At 44.8% G+C, this 21,800-nt stretch overlaps 1 protein-coding gene across 2 annotated transcripts; it reads right to left on the bottom strand.

Annotated features, from left to right (window-relative positions):
- Nucleotides 1-12,692: 12,692 nt before the first annotated feature.
- Nucleotides 12,693-16,942, bottom strand: LOC124679389 (probable amidase At4g34880). Of its 2 annotated transcripts, XM_047215157.1 has the most exons (6): nt 16,930-16,942; nt 14,095-14,585; nt 13,813-14,027; nt 13,497-13,733; nt 13,199-13,400; nt 12,693-13,049 (listed from the first exon to the last, which is right to left on the bottom strand). In XM_047215157.1, the coding sequence occupies exons 1-6, from the start codon at nt 16,940-16,942 to the stop codon at nt 12,693-12,695; spliced, it is 1,515 nt and encodes a 504-aa protein (XP_047071113.1). The 2 variants fall into 2 exon arrangements, with proteins under 2 accessions (XP_047071113.1, XP_047071112.1); XM_047215156.1 differs by lacking the exon at nt 16,930-16,942 and having other exon boundaries at nt 14,095-14,613.
- Nucleotides 16,943-21,800: the final 4,858 nt, after the last annotated feature.

The raw sequence follows: 21,800 nt of genomic DNA, 5'->3' as shown, positions 1-21,800 counted from the left end.
TTCCGAGAATATTTCCTTACTAGGATTTCTGGAACCAAAAACAGCAGAAAACGAGAACCGGCCCTTCGGCATCTCGTCAATAGGTTAGTTCCGGAAAACGCATAAATATGACATAAAGTATGCATAAAACATGTAGATATCATCAATAATGTGGCATGGAACATAAGAAATTATTGATACGTCGGAGACGTATCATTTACCTCAGTGGAGCCGCAAGATCCTGGATGAGGAAAATACTAGAAGGATCCATAGATCGTTGGGAAACCTTCGAGGAGTTGTTCGTGAAGAATTTTAGGTCTACCTGCAAAAAACCAACGTCAATAGAGCAATTAAAAATGTGCAAGCAAAAACCAGATGAGTCGATGAGATCGTATATCTAGCGGTGGAGCATCATTAAAAACTCGGCTGAGCACGTGTCTGATGAGAGGGCCATCGATGCATTCACCGTAGGCATCCACAGGAGGGACCTCATCGAAGAATTGGGAAGATCCAACCCAAGAACGGTAGCGAGGGGTAACACCCTCCCAGAGGACAATGCTTTTTGAGTCGTATTAAATTTGCCATGTTTGTAGTTTTATGGTGGGCGACTATATCATTTCAAGTGGTCAGGCATGTGCTAGTCATCATAGAATGTTACATTTGTTGCGGTCTCGTATGTTTTGGCCCTAAAGTTCCATATCTTTGTTTCTGCCTTGTGGATATGAAATGGGCCAAGCTCTAATGTGTAAAATTTTAAAAATCCAATGGTGATATTGAATCTATAGCTACAAATGTCTAAATTTGAGGGTTACCACTGTGGATGTTCTGGTATTTCTTTTGTTTCACATGGGATCGATTTTTTCTTTTCATTTGCTTGTTGAGAGTAAGCGGAGGTCTATGCTTTTGGTAGGAATACACTCAAAGCTTAACCGAGAAGTACTCAAAGATGGCTAATGTTGGTGGTGCTTATTTAATTGTTACCATTGGTTTTGCGACTGGACTTCTCGTCATGTTGAAGAAGATATTCTTGCAGTGATGATCTTATCACTACTCACTAGACATGCCCATGGGCAGCCCGGCCTGAGGACCGGCCCAAAATTCTAGGGCATGGGCCTAAAAATGTTGGCCCGGTGGCTGAGCCGGGACTGGATAGTTAAAATATGTGCATTAAGGAAGATGTCTGACCCACCAGTCCACTAGGCTTGCGGGCTTTTTGGTTGGACCGAGCCTTGGCCTTATTTGTAACGTCATACTTTCTTTAGCCTAGCCTAATACCAAACCTGCACTTTTTGATTATTAATATTCTCTCTGATATTGTAAGACTTCATTAAATAATTCAATATGAACTAAATACAAACCAAAATGGAATTAATCTGAATCTTTAATTGTGTAAGTGAACAATAGCCGGAATGCTACCGTGTGCCTTTGTTTCAAAGTGATCATCAAAGTAACCAATAGTATGTATCTATCTATTATATACTAAAAGCATAATACATATAAAATATGTGGTTAGTATTAACTCTATAACGACAATGACGTTTCAACTCTATAAAGTCGACGACATTTCAGCATTGCAAGGGGCGATGATGTCATGTGGGTTGTGGTGCTACAGGGGCAATGCGGGCATGGGAGAGAGCGACACGATGGTAGACTCCACGAGAATCTCGTGAACAATCAAGGGAGGTTTCCTTCTTTTTCGCTTACACGTTCGATTCAACTATCTAACACTAATCTAGTTCGATTTGGTCCACTTAGATCGGGCAATATGTGGTTTTTGATAACATGGTAGTGACGGAGACAACAGGGAGCAGAAGGGGCGAGCTGGCTTCATGGCCCTCCCCATGCTAATATTTTCTGAAACCACCCTTGGCATTCGGCAAAATTATTTGGAGTTGAGCCCCAAATTCATATACATGGCCCCCTCCAAGTTGGATAATGTTGAGTTGTCCCCCGTATAGCCAATTCCTAGCTTCGTCCCTATAACCCGGTTCGCACATTGACATTAAATCCTTGAAACCGTCATAGTGATCGATTAGGAAGTTCAGGGTCTACTTTGAACCCATAAAAAATTCTAGGATGAAACGTGGAAATTTTCCTAAAGTTGAAGGATGAAAAGTGGTATTCATTGCCCAATCGAGTAGGTAGGGTTTCCTTTCCCTTTCCAATTTCTAGCAAGCGAAAGCGGGGTGTGAGGCGAGGACAAGGCGAGCAGCACATCGAAACCTTGGCGAAGGGCCGACACGGTTGAGTCCCCCACTGAAGAGAGCCAAAGCAAGCGAAGGAGATCAAGAGAAATGGAAGTTGGTAGCGGGTGTTGAGAAGGTGAAGTGTCTCATGTGCGTGCAAGGCTCAAAAGGGGTAATCCAGGGGATTCAAGTGAAGCTTCAGGTGGTTGCTGGCGGAAGGTGCAATCTGCGGCAAACGTCAAGCAAAAGAGGACTCATGGGCAACCAGATCAGAGGGCATCAGACCTTGAAGGAATTGGAGGAAAACTCAAGAACCTGAAGCTCTCAGAGGCAGAGAATAAAAGCATCAAAGTAGGAAGGAAGCAAGCACGTGCTTCATCGATGGGGAATCTTCAAGCTATGGGTAAGATTCTATCAGATAGACCTGCAAACGCTGAGTATGTTAAGAAAACACTAGGAGGAATCTGGAGCCCGTTTTTTGAAGTGGTCTGCAAAGATATGGGTAGAAACAGATTTATATTTTCCTTCTTTGATGAAGCAAACATGAGGAAAGCCATGTACAATGGTCCATGGGATTTCATTGGTAGCCTGATAGTTATGGAAAGTTTCAAGCCAGATAAAACCATTGATGACTATGAGTTCAAAACCATCCCAATATGGGCCAGAGCTTATGACATTCCCATGGGGATGATGAATATGGATACATGTAGATTAGTGGGAGAACAAATAGGAGAATTCATGGATATTGGCCTTGATGAGTATGGATGTGCTATGGGAGAGTATCTTCGAGTCAAAACAAGACTTGTATCAAATCCCCGCTAATGAGATTTACCACCCTAGAAATCGAAGACGACGAGGAGGAGTATAATTAGATGAATGCTGAAGAAAATAAAGGAACATAGGAGAAAATTATGACACTAAAATATGAACACCTACCAGACTTCTGTTACAGATGTGACATCATAGGGCACACAGAAAGGAGTTGGTCGACTATAGAAGGAAAAGATGAAGGAAGACCGTTCGGACCTTGGCTGCGTGCAATTATTATTAAAGGAAGCCCAAGGGAAGACAAAGGAAGAAGCTCAAGTGAAAAAAGGTAATTTATGGTTAACAAATAGTGCAGGAAGCAAGGGTAGCAAGCAAGGGAGTGATGGACCATCATGGTAAAAAAGGCACAACCAGTGAAGAGAAGGACGACAAAGCAGGCAGAAGCGAGCAAATAGAAATCACAAGCCCATGGAGAAGTGGAGGATCTGAAATCAGATGATGAAAGGCAAAAATATTATGCTAGAAGAAGGCAAGAATGAAGCTGAACCAAATAAAAATTAATCTTTGATTACCATGGTTGAGAAAGAAAAAAGGGAAAAGGAAAATAAGGATCAACTAAGTGCTAGCATCCAAAGTAAAGTAAAAGAGGATCCCAAGATAATACCCAGAAAGGGTGGCAAAAATACTTTCAAGCGCATGTGTAGGACAAGAAGCAAAATTCAACAACAGCAAGCCATTGAGAAGGAAATCCAACTAAAGAAGAGGAATGTAGACATGGTGGAGATTGACTATGGGAATGGCATGACAAAGAAGGCAAGGATGGAAGTTGATAGGAAACCTCACATAGAAAAAGAAATTGCCTTACAAAAAGAATTTGAATCTGAAAACGCTGGGCTGCGTGGACAGCCCGGTGGGAATCAATGAGACTTGCAACTTGGAACTGCCAGGGAATGGGTAATGGCCCGACAGTTTGAGGGCTTCTGGATTTCCAAAAGCAGGAAGACCCAGGTGTACTATTTCTATGTGAAACCAAAATATTGGAATCAAACTTGCAAAAGTTTAAAAGTCTCCTAGGTATGCACGGGATCGATGGACTGGTGATGTTCTGGAAAAAGGAGGTGAACGTCAAGTTATGCAACTTCTCCAAATTCCACATTGATGTACAGATTGAGGAGGAGGACGGTTTCAAATGGAGGTTCATAGGAATTTATGGTGAACCAGCCACTGAGAAGAGGGACATCACCTGGAGGCTTATGTGTATTGTAAGCAAGCAAAAAAAACTCCCTTGGTTATGCATGGGAGATTTCAATGAAATATTGTGTAATCATGAGAAAAGAAAGGAGGTGCACCCCGTTCGCAACACCAAACGGACAAATTCAGATGGGCTAGTGAAGACTGCGGACTGGGAGATTTGGGATACAGGGGAGACAAATTCACATGGAGAAACAATAGCTGGGATCTAGGGAGATTTGTCAAAGAGAGACCTGAAAGGGCATTGGGATCAAGAACCTGGTGCAATAGATTCTCGGATTACAGGCTCTTCAACTGTGATCAGAGACATTCAGACCACATACCGATCTTGGTGGTGACTGGGAAGAAGAATACAAAGAGCAGAAGTTACGAAGCCAACAATTTCTTTAGGTTTTAAGAAAAGTGGATCAAAGAAGAGGGATGTGAAAGAAGCATGGGACAATTCAGGGGCCGCCATGGAAGGAAACCTCATGAATGGCCTGAAAAAAATAGCAGTTAAATTAAAGGAATGGGACTCAAACGTTCTAGGTGATATTCAAAAAATAATAAAAGAGATGAAAAAGGAGCTAGAAGTGTAAGAAGAAGTGAAATTAATCAACACAATGTGACCCGAGAACATTTAATTAAGGAGAAATTGAGGAAATTGGAAGACCAACATGAAACCTTCTAGAAATAGAGAGCCCATGTTAGATGGTTACAGAAAGGAGGCCGGAAGACATCTTATTTTCATGCCTATGCTTCAAAGAGGAAAATGAAGAATAATATTGAAAAACGGCAAAGAGAAGATGGTCCATGGATCACTGACAAAGGGCAGCTAAAAGAGCATGTCGCAAAGTATTTCTACAATCTCTTCTCCTCTAATGCAGAACACGACATAGATGAAATCCTACAAGTAGTGCCAATAAAAGTAAATATAGAAATAAATGAAATTCCATGTGCAGAATATTCCAGAGAGGAAATCAAGCATGCACTATAAAACATTGGCGAAATGAAGGCTCCAGGACCCGATGGGATGCCTTCTATCCTTTTCAAGAGATTCTGGAGAATAGTAGGCGACCAGGTTACAAAAGAAGTTTTGAACAAGCTAAATGGGGGAGCTATACCTGAAGATTGGAACAATACATTGGTCGTCCACATTCCAAAGACAAAGAAGCCCAAGAATCTGAAAGAACTGAGACCAATTAGCCTGTGCAATGTGGTATACAAAGTGGTGGCCAATGTAATTACTAACAGGCAAAAATACATTCTTCCCAACATTATTTCGCATAACCAAATCGCATTCGTTCCTAGGAGAATTATTTCGGATAACATCTTATTAGCATATGAACTAACACATTACCTGCAGAACAAGAGAACTGGAGGACCAGGTTATGCAGCACTCAAGATGGACATGAGTAAAGCATATGATAGAGTGGAATGGAGCATTTAAAAGGCATGTTGCTGAAATTGGGATTATAAAAGAATTGGGTAGATCTAATAATAAAATGTGTCTCTACAGTGAGGTATCGAATCAAGCTGGATATGAGTAAAGCATATGATAGAGTGGAATGGACCTTTTTAAAAGGTATGTTGCTGAAATTGGGATTCAAAAAGAATTGGGTAGATCTAATAATGAAATGTGCCTACAGTGAGGTATCGAATCAAGGTGAATGATGAAGTAAGTGAGATGATTACACCTCAGAGAGGGCTAAGGCAAGGAGACCCTCTATCTCCTTAACTATTTCTTATATGTGCTGAAGGTTTCTCAGACATGTTAGATCAAGCAGAAAAAGAAGGCAAACTAAAAGGTATTAAAATTTGCAGAAATGCCCCTTCTATCAGTCACTTTTTTTTTGCTGATGACTCCCTATTATTGATTGAATCAGAGGAAAGAAATGCTAAAGAAGTACATCACATATTAGATAAATATGAGAGATGTTCTGGACAAATGATTAACAAAGAGAAATCATCAGTTGTGTTTAGTAAAAACACCAAGCAACATAATAAGGAGAAAGTGAAGACAATCCTCAATATCAGTAAAGAAGGACACTCTGTAAAATACCCAGGACTTCTTATTTATATAGGCAAATCAAAAAGCAAAACTTTTGCTTACCTAAAGGAGCGGATTTGGAAATGCATTCTAGGCTGGAAGGAGAAATTGCTGTTCAAAGTAGGAAAAGAAATTCTTATAAAGGCGGTAGCACAAGCAGTCCCAGTCTATGCGATGGCATGTTTTGACCTCACAAAAGGCTTTTGTGATCAGATATGCACGATGATATGCAGATACTGGTGGAGCCAGATGGAGAAGGAAAATGGTATGCATTGGGTAAGTTGGGATAAATTGACCATGCCCAAGAGTGATGGTGGCCTGGGATTCAGAAAAGTACACCATTTCAACATTGCTATGCTAGCAAGACAGACATGGAGATTGCTAAATAACCCTGAAGCCTTATGCACATGAGCACTCTCAGCAAAATATTTCCTAGATGGACATATCCTAAATGCAAAGCCGAAAAGAGGTATGTCGTACATGTGGAGAAACATACTCAAAGGAATAGACTTACTGAAAAGGAATTATTTGGAGAGTGGGCAACGGAAACAAAATAAACATATGGAATGATCCATGGCTACCAAGGGTCATAAGAAGAAGAGTGATATCCAGAAAGAAAAAGAACATAATTAATCTGGTTCGAGACCAGATCGATCCTACCACAAATACCTGGGATGTTCAGATGTTGAACCAAACACTGGAGAAAGAAGATGTCCAAGTTGTACTTCAAATACCATTGTTTAACCAATTCGAGGATTTCCTGGCCTGGCATTATGATAAAAAAGGATTTTTTCGTCAAATCTGCATACAAGGTTGCAAGGGACTGGGAGGCTCATACATCCATATATAGGAAGCCATCAAACTCTGAAAACAACCATGAAATGAGAAGCAACCAATGGAAACATATGGGATTTTTGCCTCTTCATAGCAAAATAATTCACTTCTTATTGATGTTAACAACAAACAGCCTTCCCTTGCACATGAATCAGAAGAGGAGATGTATGGATGTTGATACTAGATGCCCATTATGTTTCAGGTTAAATGAAGATGGAGGTCATGTAGTTCTCAAATGCAAGTTGGTCAAAAAAATATGGAGGCAACTACAAATGGGGGAGACAAGAGAGAAGCTATGCGAAGCTTCAAATGCTATGCTCCTGTTGGAAACGATCCTTAATCTAGAAGAAGAAGGAAAACTGACATGCTGCATGCTTTGGATATGGTGGGTAGAAAAGAACAAGGCCAACTTAGGTAAAACTATTAGAAAACCTCAACAAATAGTTTCATCTATTATATCTCATGCTATGGAGTACAAGGCCCTGGGTAAAAATGAACTAAAACAAAATAGACATGTACAATCTAAATGGACTCTTCCTATGTATAGTTATGTCAAGATCAACACAGATTGTGCTTTTCGAGAATCATCTAGATCAGAAGGCTATGGGGAATGCTCAAGGTGTCCCTGTGGCAGCTGGATGTGGTCATATCCAAGGGATTTGGTCTGCTTTGCAAGTTGAAGCTATACCCACACTTCAAGCCATCAAAATCACATCCCAGATGGGATGCATGCAGGCGAGTAAAATGAGAGATGGACCTCTCTGTCCCGAAGAAAGCTATCATGTCAAAGGAGTATGATCTAGCATTACTAGGATCTCTCTTTAAAGAAATTAAGGCTTTACTTTGTAATGTTTATGACGATATAAATTTGTTTGTTTGTAAAAGATCTTGTAATGTAGTTGCACACGAACTAGCGGCGCGATGCGCTCTGTTTGAAGATGGCAACCAGGAGATCTGGTTTGCTGATCTTCCAGAGTTTTCATTTGACTTATGTGCTGACAATATGTCCCGTACTCTGTTTTCCAGTAAAATACATGGCGGGTAATTGAAATTGTTGGTGGGGATCAGATTAGTCATCGTACACATAAAATACCAAATCACGGTCACCGAGTACGCGTTGTGTGCTCATCGACGGTCACTCGTGCCGGTAGAGAGTTGTATTTTCGATGTGGCGGTCGTGGACCCACTTGTCACTGGTAGGGTTTCCATCTCTGTAGCTATTTTGTAAAGCCCCCCCTAAACAAAATTTCCCTCAATATTTTTCTCTCTTTCTATCACCTAATCCTTCTCCGTACACCCACCGCTACATCCCCATCCCTGCATCCTTCACCGTCGTCGCCGCGTAGCCCTGCTTTTCCCCGTGTGGAGCCACCCCACTTCCTCCGGCGCGCCGCCCACTTACTCCGACGCGACGCCCTCCTCCTGGTGGGAGAGCTTCCCTGCTCCTCCCAGAGGGCGACCCCTACTCCTCCCGGCACACCATCCTCCTCGCGGGCGGCTTCCCCTACTCCTCCCGGCACGCCGCCATCCTCCTCGTGGGAGAGCTCCCCTGCTCCTCCCGGCAGGTGGCCCCCTGCTCCTCCCAGCATGCCCTCCTTCTCGCGGGCGGCTTCCCCTGCTCCTCCCGGCACGTCGCCCTCCTCCTCGCGAGCGACCACGCACCGCTGCCCCTGCTCATACCGATGCACCGTGCTCCTCCTCCCAGCCCGCTCCCGTCGAACATCATGTCAGCTGAGGCGGACATGCTCGTTGGCAGATAGTGAATGTCGCCTCAGCTAAGGCCCGTGCCGCCAGTTGCCGCGACCAGAAACGACGACCACAGGGGCTTGTTTGGTGTGCACGCTGTGAGGATGCCCTGGACAATGCGGTAGGCATGATAACTTCATGATGTTCGTAGCGACGACGCTGACGCGGCTCTGGATCCCCTGGAGCGTTGACATGGACTTCAGCGGGGCGCGACCTTGCCTCCCTACGCTAGAGCCGCTCCACCTCCTCGCAGGGTCTGGCACCGTTCTGGCGTCTGTGCGACCATGTAGTGCCGGTGTGGGCTAGTCAAGTGGACAGAAGGGTTGCGCATCGCCGCGTCATCCAGGTTGTGTGTGGGTCGCTATGGGCACAGGCGTAGGAGAGCGAGGTGAGGATGGGGGAATGCGTGCTCAACCTGAACCTGGCATGGTCCGGGCCTCACATTGCCACTGCAGTCCACATGAGTGCCGCCGCCGGCCATGTCACATACAGAGAAGACCCTCTCCCATGCGTACGGCGCAACCCTCCCCTCCCTCCATCTTCCCAACTGGCGGCACCTCGCCCCTGCCTCGTGATGGTAGTGGCCGTCCGCACTAGCAAGGTCGGAGAGCGGCATCACCCGCTAGCAGCGACGGGAGGCCGGCAGAACCAGTGGTGCTCAGCCATGGACCTTTTTTTCTTCTTTTCATTTTAGATCCTTATTTATTTCCTAAACTTTGCACTTTAGCCCTTTTTCTTTTTATTAGATAACCGTGCAGATGGTGGGGGCTGACAGACGGGGTCCAACTCAGTGCCACATCAGCAAATACGGAGCTGTACAGGCTCCAGTGACCTCCAATAAACCACCAAGCGTATTCGGTGACCGTAATTTAGGTATTCCATTGTATAGTGACTGTAGTGAATAAGGGAGTCAAGTTCAATGACCTCTCATATACTTTACTCTCTGTTTCAATGAAATACATTAGAGGTCGTTTGGTATCCATCATTTCGGCCTGGAATTCTGGAATTCATTTTGAAATTCTATAGGTGGGCTGTTTGGTTGTCACAGAATTGGGCCATCATTTTATTTAGGAAATCCAGCAAAATAATACCATGGGTAAACACGATTCCGAGCTGAGACCTGTCATTCACATTTCTCTGTTGGAAGCATTTACAAATCCAATATTGAATTATGCTGTCATTTGCAATTCATGTGGCAACCAAACAAGTGTCCATTTCTAGAATTACAATATAAATATAATAAATACATGTGTTCATTTCAAAATGCTCCAAATGAAATGAAAGTCTGACGTCCAAACGACTCCTGTATCTCTAAAAAAAAGAGTAGGTAGGGTTTCCCGTCCCGATGGCCGTCGCCGACGCGCTGATGCCCCCGCCGCCGCTCCCGGCCCCGCTCCTGTCGAGGATCGTTCTCGCCCCAACGCTGGCTGTCGCGCGCGCCGCGGCTGATACGCGGCCCTACCTGTGCTCCGCGATTGGGTTGCTTCTCTCCGCTGGTTCAGCCGCCGGGGTCGTGGCACGCCGCGTCTGGGGCGAGGGCTCCGCCCCCTTCGTGTTTCTCGAAACGCTCACGGGCGCGGCTCTGAAGGCCTGCTTCTGCATGATCTGTCTCTTCTTCGCTCATATAGGCTTGCTGCTGTGCGGACACATCCTGCTCTTCCTGGCCGACATTGCCTGTGATTTCATTGATTTGGTTCTTGGCTTCAGGAAGGTACGATCGAAATAACTCCCTTGGATCTTTACCGAAGCATATATGTGCTGAGCTCTACTAGACATAGTTAAATTTTACATGTGCATCGTTCGTTTACAGACATACCTAAGTTGTTCTGGCGAGTAGTGTAGTGTTCCATGTCAATTCATCGGCTCATCTGCATATATGACTGCGTCATTCCATTTTCGAACTATTCTCATGTTCATGCCCATCGGTCTCTCCTTGTGCTGTGCTCCTCAGAGTGCCCTTTGGAAAATACTTCGGGAGACCATTCAGGAGTTAAATGTATCCTCCCGCACCGCGGCTCTTGTAGGGGCATCTTTCCTGCTAATTGTCACTGGCTGTCTGCTAGTATCGATGTCGCCACCTGTGGAGCGATCGACATCCCAGGGAAAAAAGATTGGTTACATGATCATCGATGTGGGGTTATTTGGCTTCCACGCGATATTTTGCATTGTCATCATTTCAGATTTTGGACCTAGCGCCCAGAGGAAGAACCAGTCGGATAGGCGTCGCAGATTGTTGAGGTATATCATTATATACTATTAGCTCCCCTTCCCATGTGCCTATCAGCAATATGTTTTTTTTTCAGTTAATGTGTTCACTGTGAGTACATTAGCGTACCAATAACATGAAAGTAGTCCTTGGGGTGTGTTAGTTTGCCGACTGAAGTTGATAGTACGTGCCGACATGGGAAGATGAACTAATAGTCCTAGCGGTATTTGTTAACATGGAGTATACTGTTATATGCTAAACCAGTGACGATTTTTCTATTTCCTGTCCTTTCATGGCAAACATTGGGATTAACATTGATCATTAATTGTGTGGCTATCTCCCAATGGACGCATGTTCTACCGCATGCCTTTATTTTAGTGATATGATAAACATCATGCACTTATATGAGATAAACTAATACAGTATTAATTTTGTAAATTCCATTGTCCCTTGTCATCGTTGTATCTGTGCAACTTGTGAGATGTACAGAACATGTTTGCCGCATACCAACTGTTGTAATCAACCTCTTTTAAAAAGTAAAACTCTGTTGGTTAAGAATTTCAACATTTAAACCAGTGAAAGTTTTCAAGTTCTTGCAATGGCCTAGTTTACCTTTTCAACTCTTGCAGTTCTGCCCTGTTGTATTAGTTGCTTTCATCATAATGTACTAAAAATAAGTGGACTTTTTGAAAGGAAGGAAAACGTGAATTCTATAATTCCTCACAAGATGCAAGTTACTTCCATTGCTTGAAAACGAACATCACAGACAGTAGCTCCACAGTACTTGAGACAATAGCATTGGATGGTAATGTTGACACGACAATATTCCTTTATGTGGTAACCTGATCAAAGTTTGGGTTGGGTTATTTGCAGACAAAGCTAAGAAAACATGGAGCAACTGCAGTGCCAATTTTGCTGATGGTTGTGAGTCATCCCAAGTGAAACAAGTTTTCAGAGGATAGACAAAGTTTAAGTAGAATTGCTTCTTTTACTATTGGTAGAGACTAATCGTCAATAGCAATGTAAGCCTTTATGGGCCAGAAAACCAAAACTGATCATGGGTGCATATGCACCCTATATGTATAACACATATTTCAAAAAGTAAAAAATTAGGAACAAAAATTTAGCATGTAGAGGGATACGTTCTATGAGTACACGTAAAGTTTCACGTAAAACCGACAATTTTTGTACCCTATGTAAAAAAGACAAATAATGTCTCGAGAAATAGACTATTTTAACACCAAAAATTTGTCTTTTTAGTACAAGACACAAAACATATCGGTTTTTTCTGAAACAACTTTGTGAATATGTAACATGTCAAGATATACACAAGGCATTTTTGTTTGTATTTTTTTGACATTTAGAAATATATTTAATATGCATTTCAAATAAAGGGTGCATATGCACCCAGGTGTAGAAACACCTGCTTTACTAGTAGATCCTAATCGTCCATAGGTATCAAGTTTGTTTGGTCATTATGGGTCTGGCAACGATATTCGTACTCATCTACGTTACTATTTCATGAGTTTACACTATGGTGTATTGGTGTATACTACTATATATGATGGTGGAATTCATGCTCTGTTCATTACTGGCCCAAGAAGTAGCGCTTTCATGGGCAGCAGGGGGTTCAGTACTCTGAAGAAAGTAGTGACGTTTAACTATCTCGGTCTTTGATGATTGTGCGTTCTAGCTAGGGCTTGAACGTCGGTGGCCTTCTCACGTTGGTTGCTTGCTCGAAGGCGTAAGAAATCTCGATCAGCCTGGGTTCGTACCCCTGCAGCCCGCTGAAGCATATGCCGAATGGGACTCCCTGCTCGCCATACCCCGCGGGCACAACGATGCCGGGGTGGCCGCCGATGGCGCGAAGGCTGGAGGCGCTGCTGTTGGGCGTCACGATCGCGTCCAGCTGCTGCTCCTTCATCAGCCTCTCAAGCCCATTAGCGGACAGCTCCTCCAGCCGTCGAATCGCAGCTCTCTCCACAGATCCAATGCCATGTGTGTTTTCCGCTGCGATAAGATTGCGCTGTCCGAAATCTTTCAGCCTCTCCTGCAACAACATGTTGAGAAGTTTAAACGAAATTTAAAGAGTGCAAGTAGAGAATAAATAGTACAGTATACCGATTTTGTGATGTTTGAACCTACATTTAGAAGTGAAGAGATGAAAAAGGTTGGATTCAGTTGCGTTTGTAAACTTACCTGGACAGGATTTGCATTGTTGAAAGCTATGACGTCTGCAAGCGAGCGGACCGGGGAGTACCTCAGATCTGCCAGGTACGCGTTCAGACTCAGCTTGAACTCTGCCCGCACTGCCATGAACTCGTTGGAAGCAATATCAACCGCCAGAGCGGTCAAATTGGCTGCCACGTCAAGGTTCTCGATCACCACGGCCCCGTGATTCCTTTGGCAAAATTCAGGAATCAGTTGTTCACGGAATGTACTATATATAGTAGTATATAATTTGAAGTCAGTGAAATAATTTCGACTTGTCGATCACCTCATTGTGTCGAGGTGCTGCTGGTACACCCTCAGTTCCGCCTCCCCGTATCCTTGGAAGAAGCCATTGGGGACGCCGATTCTCTTGCCTCTCAGCCCATCTTGCTTCAAGAACTGCACGTACCCTCCAGCAGGGATGTACTTGGATGCTGCTCCGGTGGCTGTGGCGTCGAACGCGTCGTAGCCGACAATGGTGTCAAGCACCTGCACCGCGTCCGACACCGTCCGACACATCGGTCTGCATTTCATGGTCGATGGTTGGATCAGAGCATCAGCCCATATTTGAACATTTCCAAAGAAAGAGTAAGAAGAGTTACCCGACGGTGTCCTGCCTAGGGGTGATGGGAATGACCCCGGACCGGCTGGTGAGCCCGACAGTAGGCTTGATCCCGACAACGGAGTTCCACGATGACGGGCAGAGTATGGAGCCGTCGGTCTCCGTGCCCAGCGTCACCGCCGCCATGTTTGCCGCCGCCGCGACGCCCGGCCCGGCGCTTGACCCGCATGGGGTGGACGACAGAACGTACGGGTTCTGCACAATTATCTTAAGCTCACCAACTTCTCAAATTTCATTTGGAAGGAAGTACCAATCTGATTACCAGCGACTGGCCGCCGCGGGCGCTCCACCCGGAGTCGACGGTGCGGAAGTTGGACCACTCGGAGGGGTTGGCCTTGCCGAGCACCACGGCGCCGGCTTGCCGGAGCCGGACCACCACGCCGGCGTCCCGCTTGACAACGGAGCCGAGGAGAGCGAAGGAGCCGGCCGTCGTGTTGAGCGCGTCCAGGGTCGCGATGTTGTCCTTGAGAAGGACGGGGATACCATGTAGCCCACCGGTCAGGCGGCCGCCGGAGGACGCGCGCCGAGCATCGGCGCGCGCCGCCTGACGGAGCGCGTCCGGGTTGACCTCGATAACGGCGCGAAGTAGCGGGTTGAGGCGGCTGATCTGGTCTAGGTAGAACTGGACGAGCGCCGTCGAGGTGAGGCTGCCGTTGCTGAAGCCGAGGTGGATGGCCTCCACGGTGGCCTCGTGGAACTCAAAGCCGTGTGATACGCCATTTGCTGCGACCAGGGCCAAGACGGCCGCAAGAGCTTCGAGTTGGAGCCGCAGACAAGCCATGCTAGCTTAACTGAATGGTTTCTGTGCAACCCAGTGGGTTTGATGGCTTGGCTTGGTTTGTCTCCTGTCTAGTGTTTCTTGCTTCGTGTGACCAGTTTCATCTCTGGCACCTGCGTGTTTGAGTAATTTCCTGCTATTACTCCCTCTGATTCGTCCAGAGGAATTGTTGAGGTTTTAGTTTAAATTAAACCACTAATTTAAACTAAAACTCGAACACTTATTATGGATCGGTGGGAATACCATTTTTGAGATCTCCATAGGTATCTACAGAATATGCTACACGAGGGGGAAATTTGTGCTAGGAAGCAAGAGAGTGAAAGTCCCTTTCTTTGACATTTTCTTTTGAAATTTTCTAGACATCTAATAAGTTCTTTACCGAAGGCATTGACAAGCTGCACTACTACACAACAAGCTGTGGGGTTGGTGAACCATTAACAAGTCTAAGCGTCATGTGGACCATACTAAACCGAGTCCTACTCTCCCAAAAATGTGATTTTATCTTACCAGGCTATATAAGCTAGTCATTGCGGCAGTGACAAAGAATAATGATGATATTTCTGATTTATTTTACATGATATCAACATTGACCAATGTGGTTTGGAGGATCATGTAAACGAAAAGACATGATTGGAGATAAACATAGAGATTATACGAGCTGACATAGGTAGTGGAAAAATCAGTACATAAAATAGGGTTACATCAAGATAAATCTCTTCAGAGAACCGGAGACACTCGTTAAGATATCATTTTTTAGAACACTCTCAAGCCTAGTTAATTTGTTTCTAACTCTTGTTGGTTTTCTTAAATATGTTGAGAAAGAAGGCACAACACATGGAAAGAAAAGTCAAGCATGTGAAAAGTCAAGCAGGCGGACGGACTTGGACATCCTCAATGCCATCTCGAATGTCAAGTCAACAAGGAATGAATTGCAACGGTAAAGATATGATAGGTGAAATCACTTCTTGAAAAGATACATTTGTTTTGTGCAGAACATGATATTTCTAGCCTTAATATGTCAGATGAATATGTCAATCGACAGAGACCACGTCAAAAAACCAATATCACAAACCTTCGGCATTAGCAGACATATTGTATCAACTTGGTTATTGGTTGGCAACTTCAAGAGTTTGGCTACCGTTTGAACGAGGTAAATTCAGCATTGGTTATTGACATGGCCTCTTCCGACCCAAAATAATCGTTTGCTGCTTTTAACTTGGGAGAGCTTAGTGATGTTAGCTGAGTTTATCGGGATGATTTTGATCCAACTCATCTGATTGGTCTTCGTCACCAACTTAGCATATACATTGACAATGTGAGGGTAGACGAAAGATTTAATGATTTGAGTGACATTGGTGATCTTGCTAAATCATTCGTGGACACCAATAACCATCATGTATATTTTCCTTTGGCCTATCAAATGCTGAAAGGAGTGCTCATTTCCCGGTTTCCATTCGGAGAGATGCTTCTTAGCAATGAATATTTTCAAGAATGTGTTGCGGAAAAAATGGCAAGCAATTTGTGAATGATTGGCTTATCTGCTTTGTGGAGAAAGATATGTTTTCCACTATTACTAAGGAGGACGTGGTTTCTGGCTTTGGGAAAGTGAAAAATCAAGAAGGAAAACTGCAAGAGGTGAGTGAGTCTAGTCACATGTTTATATTGTCAATACTTGTTGCGCCTTTATTACTTACATGTAATTTTGTGAGTATAACATGTTTTTGCTCATTGTTTCCATACTCTAGCTTTGCGCAAATGAGGCTTTGGATTTGGACTATATTTTTGCGAGTTGCAACATTAGTTTCTTATTAATATTTGTAAAGATCAAAGAACTGGCATTAGCACACCATCTAAATGGCATGCCTTGCCTTTTTTAATTTAATATATTCATTCAGTGCATAATTTTGTCATACGTATTGTCTTTTAGCGCTATGTTATGGTACAAGAGATCAGTGGCGGAGCATGAACAAAACATAAGGGGGGGCTAATGTATAAGAAATACAAAATATATTACATGGGAAAATGCCTAGTTATATAAAAGAGAAAATGGAGGTAGTGTTAAAATAACAGAAATGTTGTTTCGACGCAAAATAGGAGATATTGGTTCACATATACCTGAGAACTCATTTTGTTTTAATGCAAAACAAGTGATATTGGTTCACATATACCTGAGATTTTTTTTTGCGGGAAATACCTGAGCATTGTGGACAAGTACTTTTTTTGTGCTCCAAAGAAAAGAGAAATGCTAAATGCTAATGATCAAAAGGAGCAAAGGACTGTATGTTCGTTTCCCGGCACAGCAACGTAACAGCTAGTAACCTGGGCGAGGCATCAATTACAACAAATCTTCAATGAAATAATCAGAAAAAGGACTTATCTAACTTTGGCAGGGGAAGGGAGCCGCATCCTGCAGGACTAAGGCGTTGAGCGGCTGGGCACCATGGCGATTGTCTGCAGCGGTGCAGGCAGCTAGCCAGACTACCAGAGGCGGAGATGCAGCAATACGGAGTGCCGGCGTTGGCTGGGATCGCCGATGGTGACACCAAGAAGAAGAGAAAAGGGGATGGAGGAGACGAGCGGCAGAGGGACTAGCGAGGCCGTCGGGAAGGAGGAATCCACGAAGCCGTCGCCATGGGGTGGATGCATCTCGGACGTCTCTGGCTGATCTAGGGAGCACGCAAGCAATTTACTTGAAATGGCAGAAACATACCACATAGTAGGTAGTTATGATGGACACAAATGGCATAAGTTTTGGCTCAAGGTTTTGGATGCACGAGAAGCATTCCCTCTCAGTACAAGGATTTGGCTAGCAAGGTTGTTTGAAGCAAACACAAGTATGAACCGGTACAGCAAAACTTACATAAGAACATATTGCAAGCATTATAAGACTCTACACTGTCTCCTTGTTGTTCAAACACTTTTACCAGAAAATATCTAGACTTTTAGAGAGACCAATCATGCAAACCAAATTTCAACAAGCTCTACAGTAATTCTCCACTAATAGGTTCAAATTACATGATGCAAGAGCTTAAACATGATCTATTTGAGAGCTCAAAACAATTGCCAAGTATCAAATTATTCAAGATCATATACCAATTACCACATGAAGCATTTTCTATTTCCGACCAAATAGCAATGAACGAAGCGGCTTTAAGCTTTCGTCATGTACATTAAAAGTAAAACTAAGAACACCAGTGTTCATATGAAACAGCGGAGCGTGTCTTTCTCCCACACAAGGAATGCTAGGATCCGAATTTATTCAAACAAAAACAAAAATAAAAACATACAGACGCTCCAAGTAAAGCACATAAGATGTGACGGAATAAAAATATAGTTTCACTAGAGGTGACCTGATAAGTTGTCGATGAAGAAGGGGATGCCTTGGGCATCCCCAAACTTAGATGCTTGAGTATTCTTGAAATATGCAGGGATGAACCACGGGGGCATCCTCAAGCTTAGACTTTTCACTCTTCTGGATCATATTATATCATCCTCCTCTCTTGACCCTTGAAAACTTCCTCCACACCAAACTCAAAATAAACTTATTAGAGGGTTAGTGCATAATCAAAAATTCACATGTTCAGAGAGGACACAATCATTCCTAACACTTCTAGACATTACCCAAGGCTAATGAAAGTTAATGGAACAAAGAAATCCATTCAACACAGTAAAAGAGGCAATGTGAAATAAAAGCAGAATCTGCCAAAACAGAACAGTCCGTAAAGATGAATTTTTTAGAGGCACTTAGCATGCTTAGATGAAGAAGCTCAAATTGAATGAAAGTTGCATACATATATGAGGATCACTCATGAATTTTCGCAGATTTTTCTGAGTTTCCTACAGAGAGATCTACTCAAATTTGTGACAGCTAGAAATCTGTTTCTGCGCAGAAATCCAAATCTAGCATCAACCTTACTATCAAAGACTTTACTTGGCACAACAATGCAGCAAAATAAAGATAAGAAGAGGTTGCTGCAGTAGTAACAACTTCCAAGACACAAATATAAAACAAAAATTGCAGAAATAAAATAATGGGTTGTCTCCCATAAGCGCTTTTCTTTAACGCCTTTCAGCTAGGCGCAGAAAGTGTAAATCAAGTATTATCAAAAGAGGAAGCATTAACATTATTACCAGGGGCTTTGCGTCTACCCTTCTTACTCTTTGGTTTAGGGAATATATGACCGCATCTGGGTGTAGAGGTAAAATTTAGAGTGTCTTTCCCCACATCTATGGTTGCTCCCAAGAGTTTCAGCAGGGATCTTCCAATTGTGATTTGTCCTGTCCCTACACATTCAATAACGAGATAGTCAGTGGATACCGTTCTTCCAAGAAGGGTGGTGAACACACCTTCAGCTATTCCCTTAGGAATTATAACAGAGTTATCAGTAAGAGTTATTCCTTCTCCACCTTCAGTAAGTCCCCAGAGTGTCAAAGATTCATAAATACTTTTAGGCATAAGGCAAAACTCAGACATAATATCACAACGGGCATAAAAAGTTTCACCACCAATAGCAACTTTAATAGTAGGGTCCCACATTGAAGGTTCAGAGTTTACTGGAACATAATCAAAATGCTCACGAATCTGACTATACCCTTCTTTTAAGCAAGATATATTTGTCTCGAGAGTGTTTAATCTATTATAAATACTAACAAGGGATGAATCAAAATTATTAGCTGAGCTAGATGATGCATTTTTTATGGCATTAAAAGCTTGATCCCCATCGCAATGAAGGAAATCTCCTCCCACTACAGCATCCAAGGCATATCTATAGCGAAGAATAAGCCCAAAATAAAAATTACTAAGAAGCAGGCTTAGAGTCATTTTAGGTTCAGTTTTACCATAAGAATTAAAAATTCTAGACCAAGCTTCCTTAAAACTCTCCTCATCCCCTTGTTTAAAAGTAAAGATCAATTCCTCAGGTGACAGAGTAACAAGTACATGACTAGACATGATAACAAATTAAATGCAAGTAACTAATTTTTTTATGTTTTTGATATAAAGAAAGCAAACAAAACAGAAAATAAAATGAAGTAAAGCAAGACAATAAACAAAGTAAAGAGATTGGATGTGAGAGACTCCCCTTGCAGCGTGTCTTGATCTCCCCGGCAACGGCGCCAGAAAACAGTCTTGATGGTGTCGTGGATATGAGCACGACAGATACTACCGGGGGTAGCACTTCGTTGATACGGGGGCAAGGAGACAAGGTCATCTGCGGGTCGAGGTGCACAAGACGCAGGGGGTTACCCAGGTTCAGCCCCTACGGAGAGTAAAAGGCCTACGTCCTGCTAGATCTTATTGCTCAGAGGAGAATTACAATGGGGGGGGCTCAGTCGGCGGCTACGCCAAGAGCTTACATGGGGAGATTGGATCTCGAGTAATGTGTCCTCTAGGGTTTAAGCTCGGGGGTTTATATAGGCACCCTGGATCTAGGGTTATAGGGAGATAACTACGAATCATAACAGTTGCTACTAATCCGGGATTCGCCACCCCTCTCGCAAGTAAACTCCTTATCCAGTCACGCAGATCATCAACCCGGGATCACAGCCCAGTCGTCTTGGGGCCCAGTCGCTTGGGCGACTGGCGGTCCACCCAGGCCTTCATCTTCATGGCGAGTGGGACTGGCGACCCACCCCCTATGGGTGTATCCCCATCAGTAGTCCCCAAGCGCGGTGGTGATGAAGCGTGGATCCAAACGAGTCTTGAAGAGGCGCGGTAATGGATCAAGGTGAATCGCCATCGGGCTTCCAGAGACAAAGTTGCAGTGCCAGTCTCCAGTCGCCATAGCGTGATCAGCCAGTCGGTGTATGACGATCGGCGTTAACCAGTCGTCGTTGGACAGTCGGCGTTTGGCCAGTCGGCGTTTGCCAGTCGGCGCGCATCCTCCGCGAAGCCATGTGGAAGGGCCAACGGCTAGATTTCACGTTGACCGAGGCGCACACCGTTTGCACGCTGTTGACCGTTGGGCCTGACGTGACCGCTAACGGCTAGTTTAACGGCTCTTCAGCAGGAGCCAGCGCAAATCTCGACCGTTGATTACGGGGCGGCGATTCCGGAACAGATTACCGGACGGATTTCATCCTTAATCTGGGCGAGTGCAGCGGTATAAAGGGCAGTCCCTGGGATTAGGGCTGACCATCCCACCGCACACCTCTCTTCTCTTCATCTCCACTCTGCTTCGAGTTCCACACGCGTTCATGGCGGTGAAATGTTGGAGCAAGTCGAAGGTCACGCGGGAATCTCTCCTCCCATATGTCGCCTCCGGGATCATTCCGGAGTTCAAGCAAGAGAGGTGGCGGGTCCCGGCGGCGAACGAGGTGGAGCCCCTCCCGCGGCCCGGGGAGTTCATGATCTTCCTGAGCTTTCTCGACCGCGGGTTTGCTCTCCCCACCTCCGATTTCTTCCGGCAGCTGTTGGCCTTTTACAGCATCAAGGTCTCCGACCTCGGGCCGCACAGTGTCCAACAGATTTCGCTGTTCGTGGCACTGTGCGAGTGCTACTTGGGCTGCCCACCATATTTCCCCTTGTGGGTATCCATCTTCCATGGGCGGGCGAACAGGGCCAGCAAGGGCGACCCGGCTCTCATCCCGAACGGCGGAATCACCTTCCAGGTGAAGTCGGGGGAAAGCTTCATTGACATGGCGCTTCCCAAGAAGGCGCAGTCACAGTGGCGCCGGTTCTGGTTCTACGCGCTGGAGTACACGCCTCTGGGTGGGGTTCGCATTCCCCAGTACACACCCGAGCCGAGCGTCCCTCGGCGCCTCAACGTGCGGTCGTTGCCGCACGACCAGGAGGAGGTGGTGAAGGAGATGCGCCTGGCGATCTAGGCGCTGAAGGACGACGGCCTGATGGCGGCCAACATGTACAGCTGCTGGCTCGGCCGCCGCTTAATTCCTCTGCGTTGCCGAGGCCACTTTATGTGGGAGTATCAGGGGCAAAACGACTGCACCCGGTCGACTGCGACCGAGTGGGACGAAGTCGAGTACCAGAAGGCGCTCGCCAAAGTCACCACGGCCGCCTTCACCTCTTTCGACGACGGGTTGCAGCCCTTCTCCGAGGACAAGCCGGCGCCCCAGGTACCTTACTGTCTGGTTTAGTAACTTCGGATGCTTGATTGGAGTTCTGAGTTTACTGATGCGAACTCCTGCCAAAATGCAGCGATGGCAGAAAATCGCCAACCATCTCCTCCCAC

The sequence above is a fragment of the Lolium rigidum genome, chromosome 7 (assembly GCF_022539505.1).
Source record: "Lolium rigidum isolate FL_2022 chromosome 7, APGP_CSIRO_Lrig_0.1, whole genome shotgun sequence".
Taxonomy (NCBI): domain Eukaryota; kingdom Viridiplantae; phylum Streptophyta; class Magnoliopsida; order Poales; family Poaceae; genus Lolium; species Lolium rigidum.
This window is presented reverse-complemented; position numbering and strand designations above follow the sequence as displayed.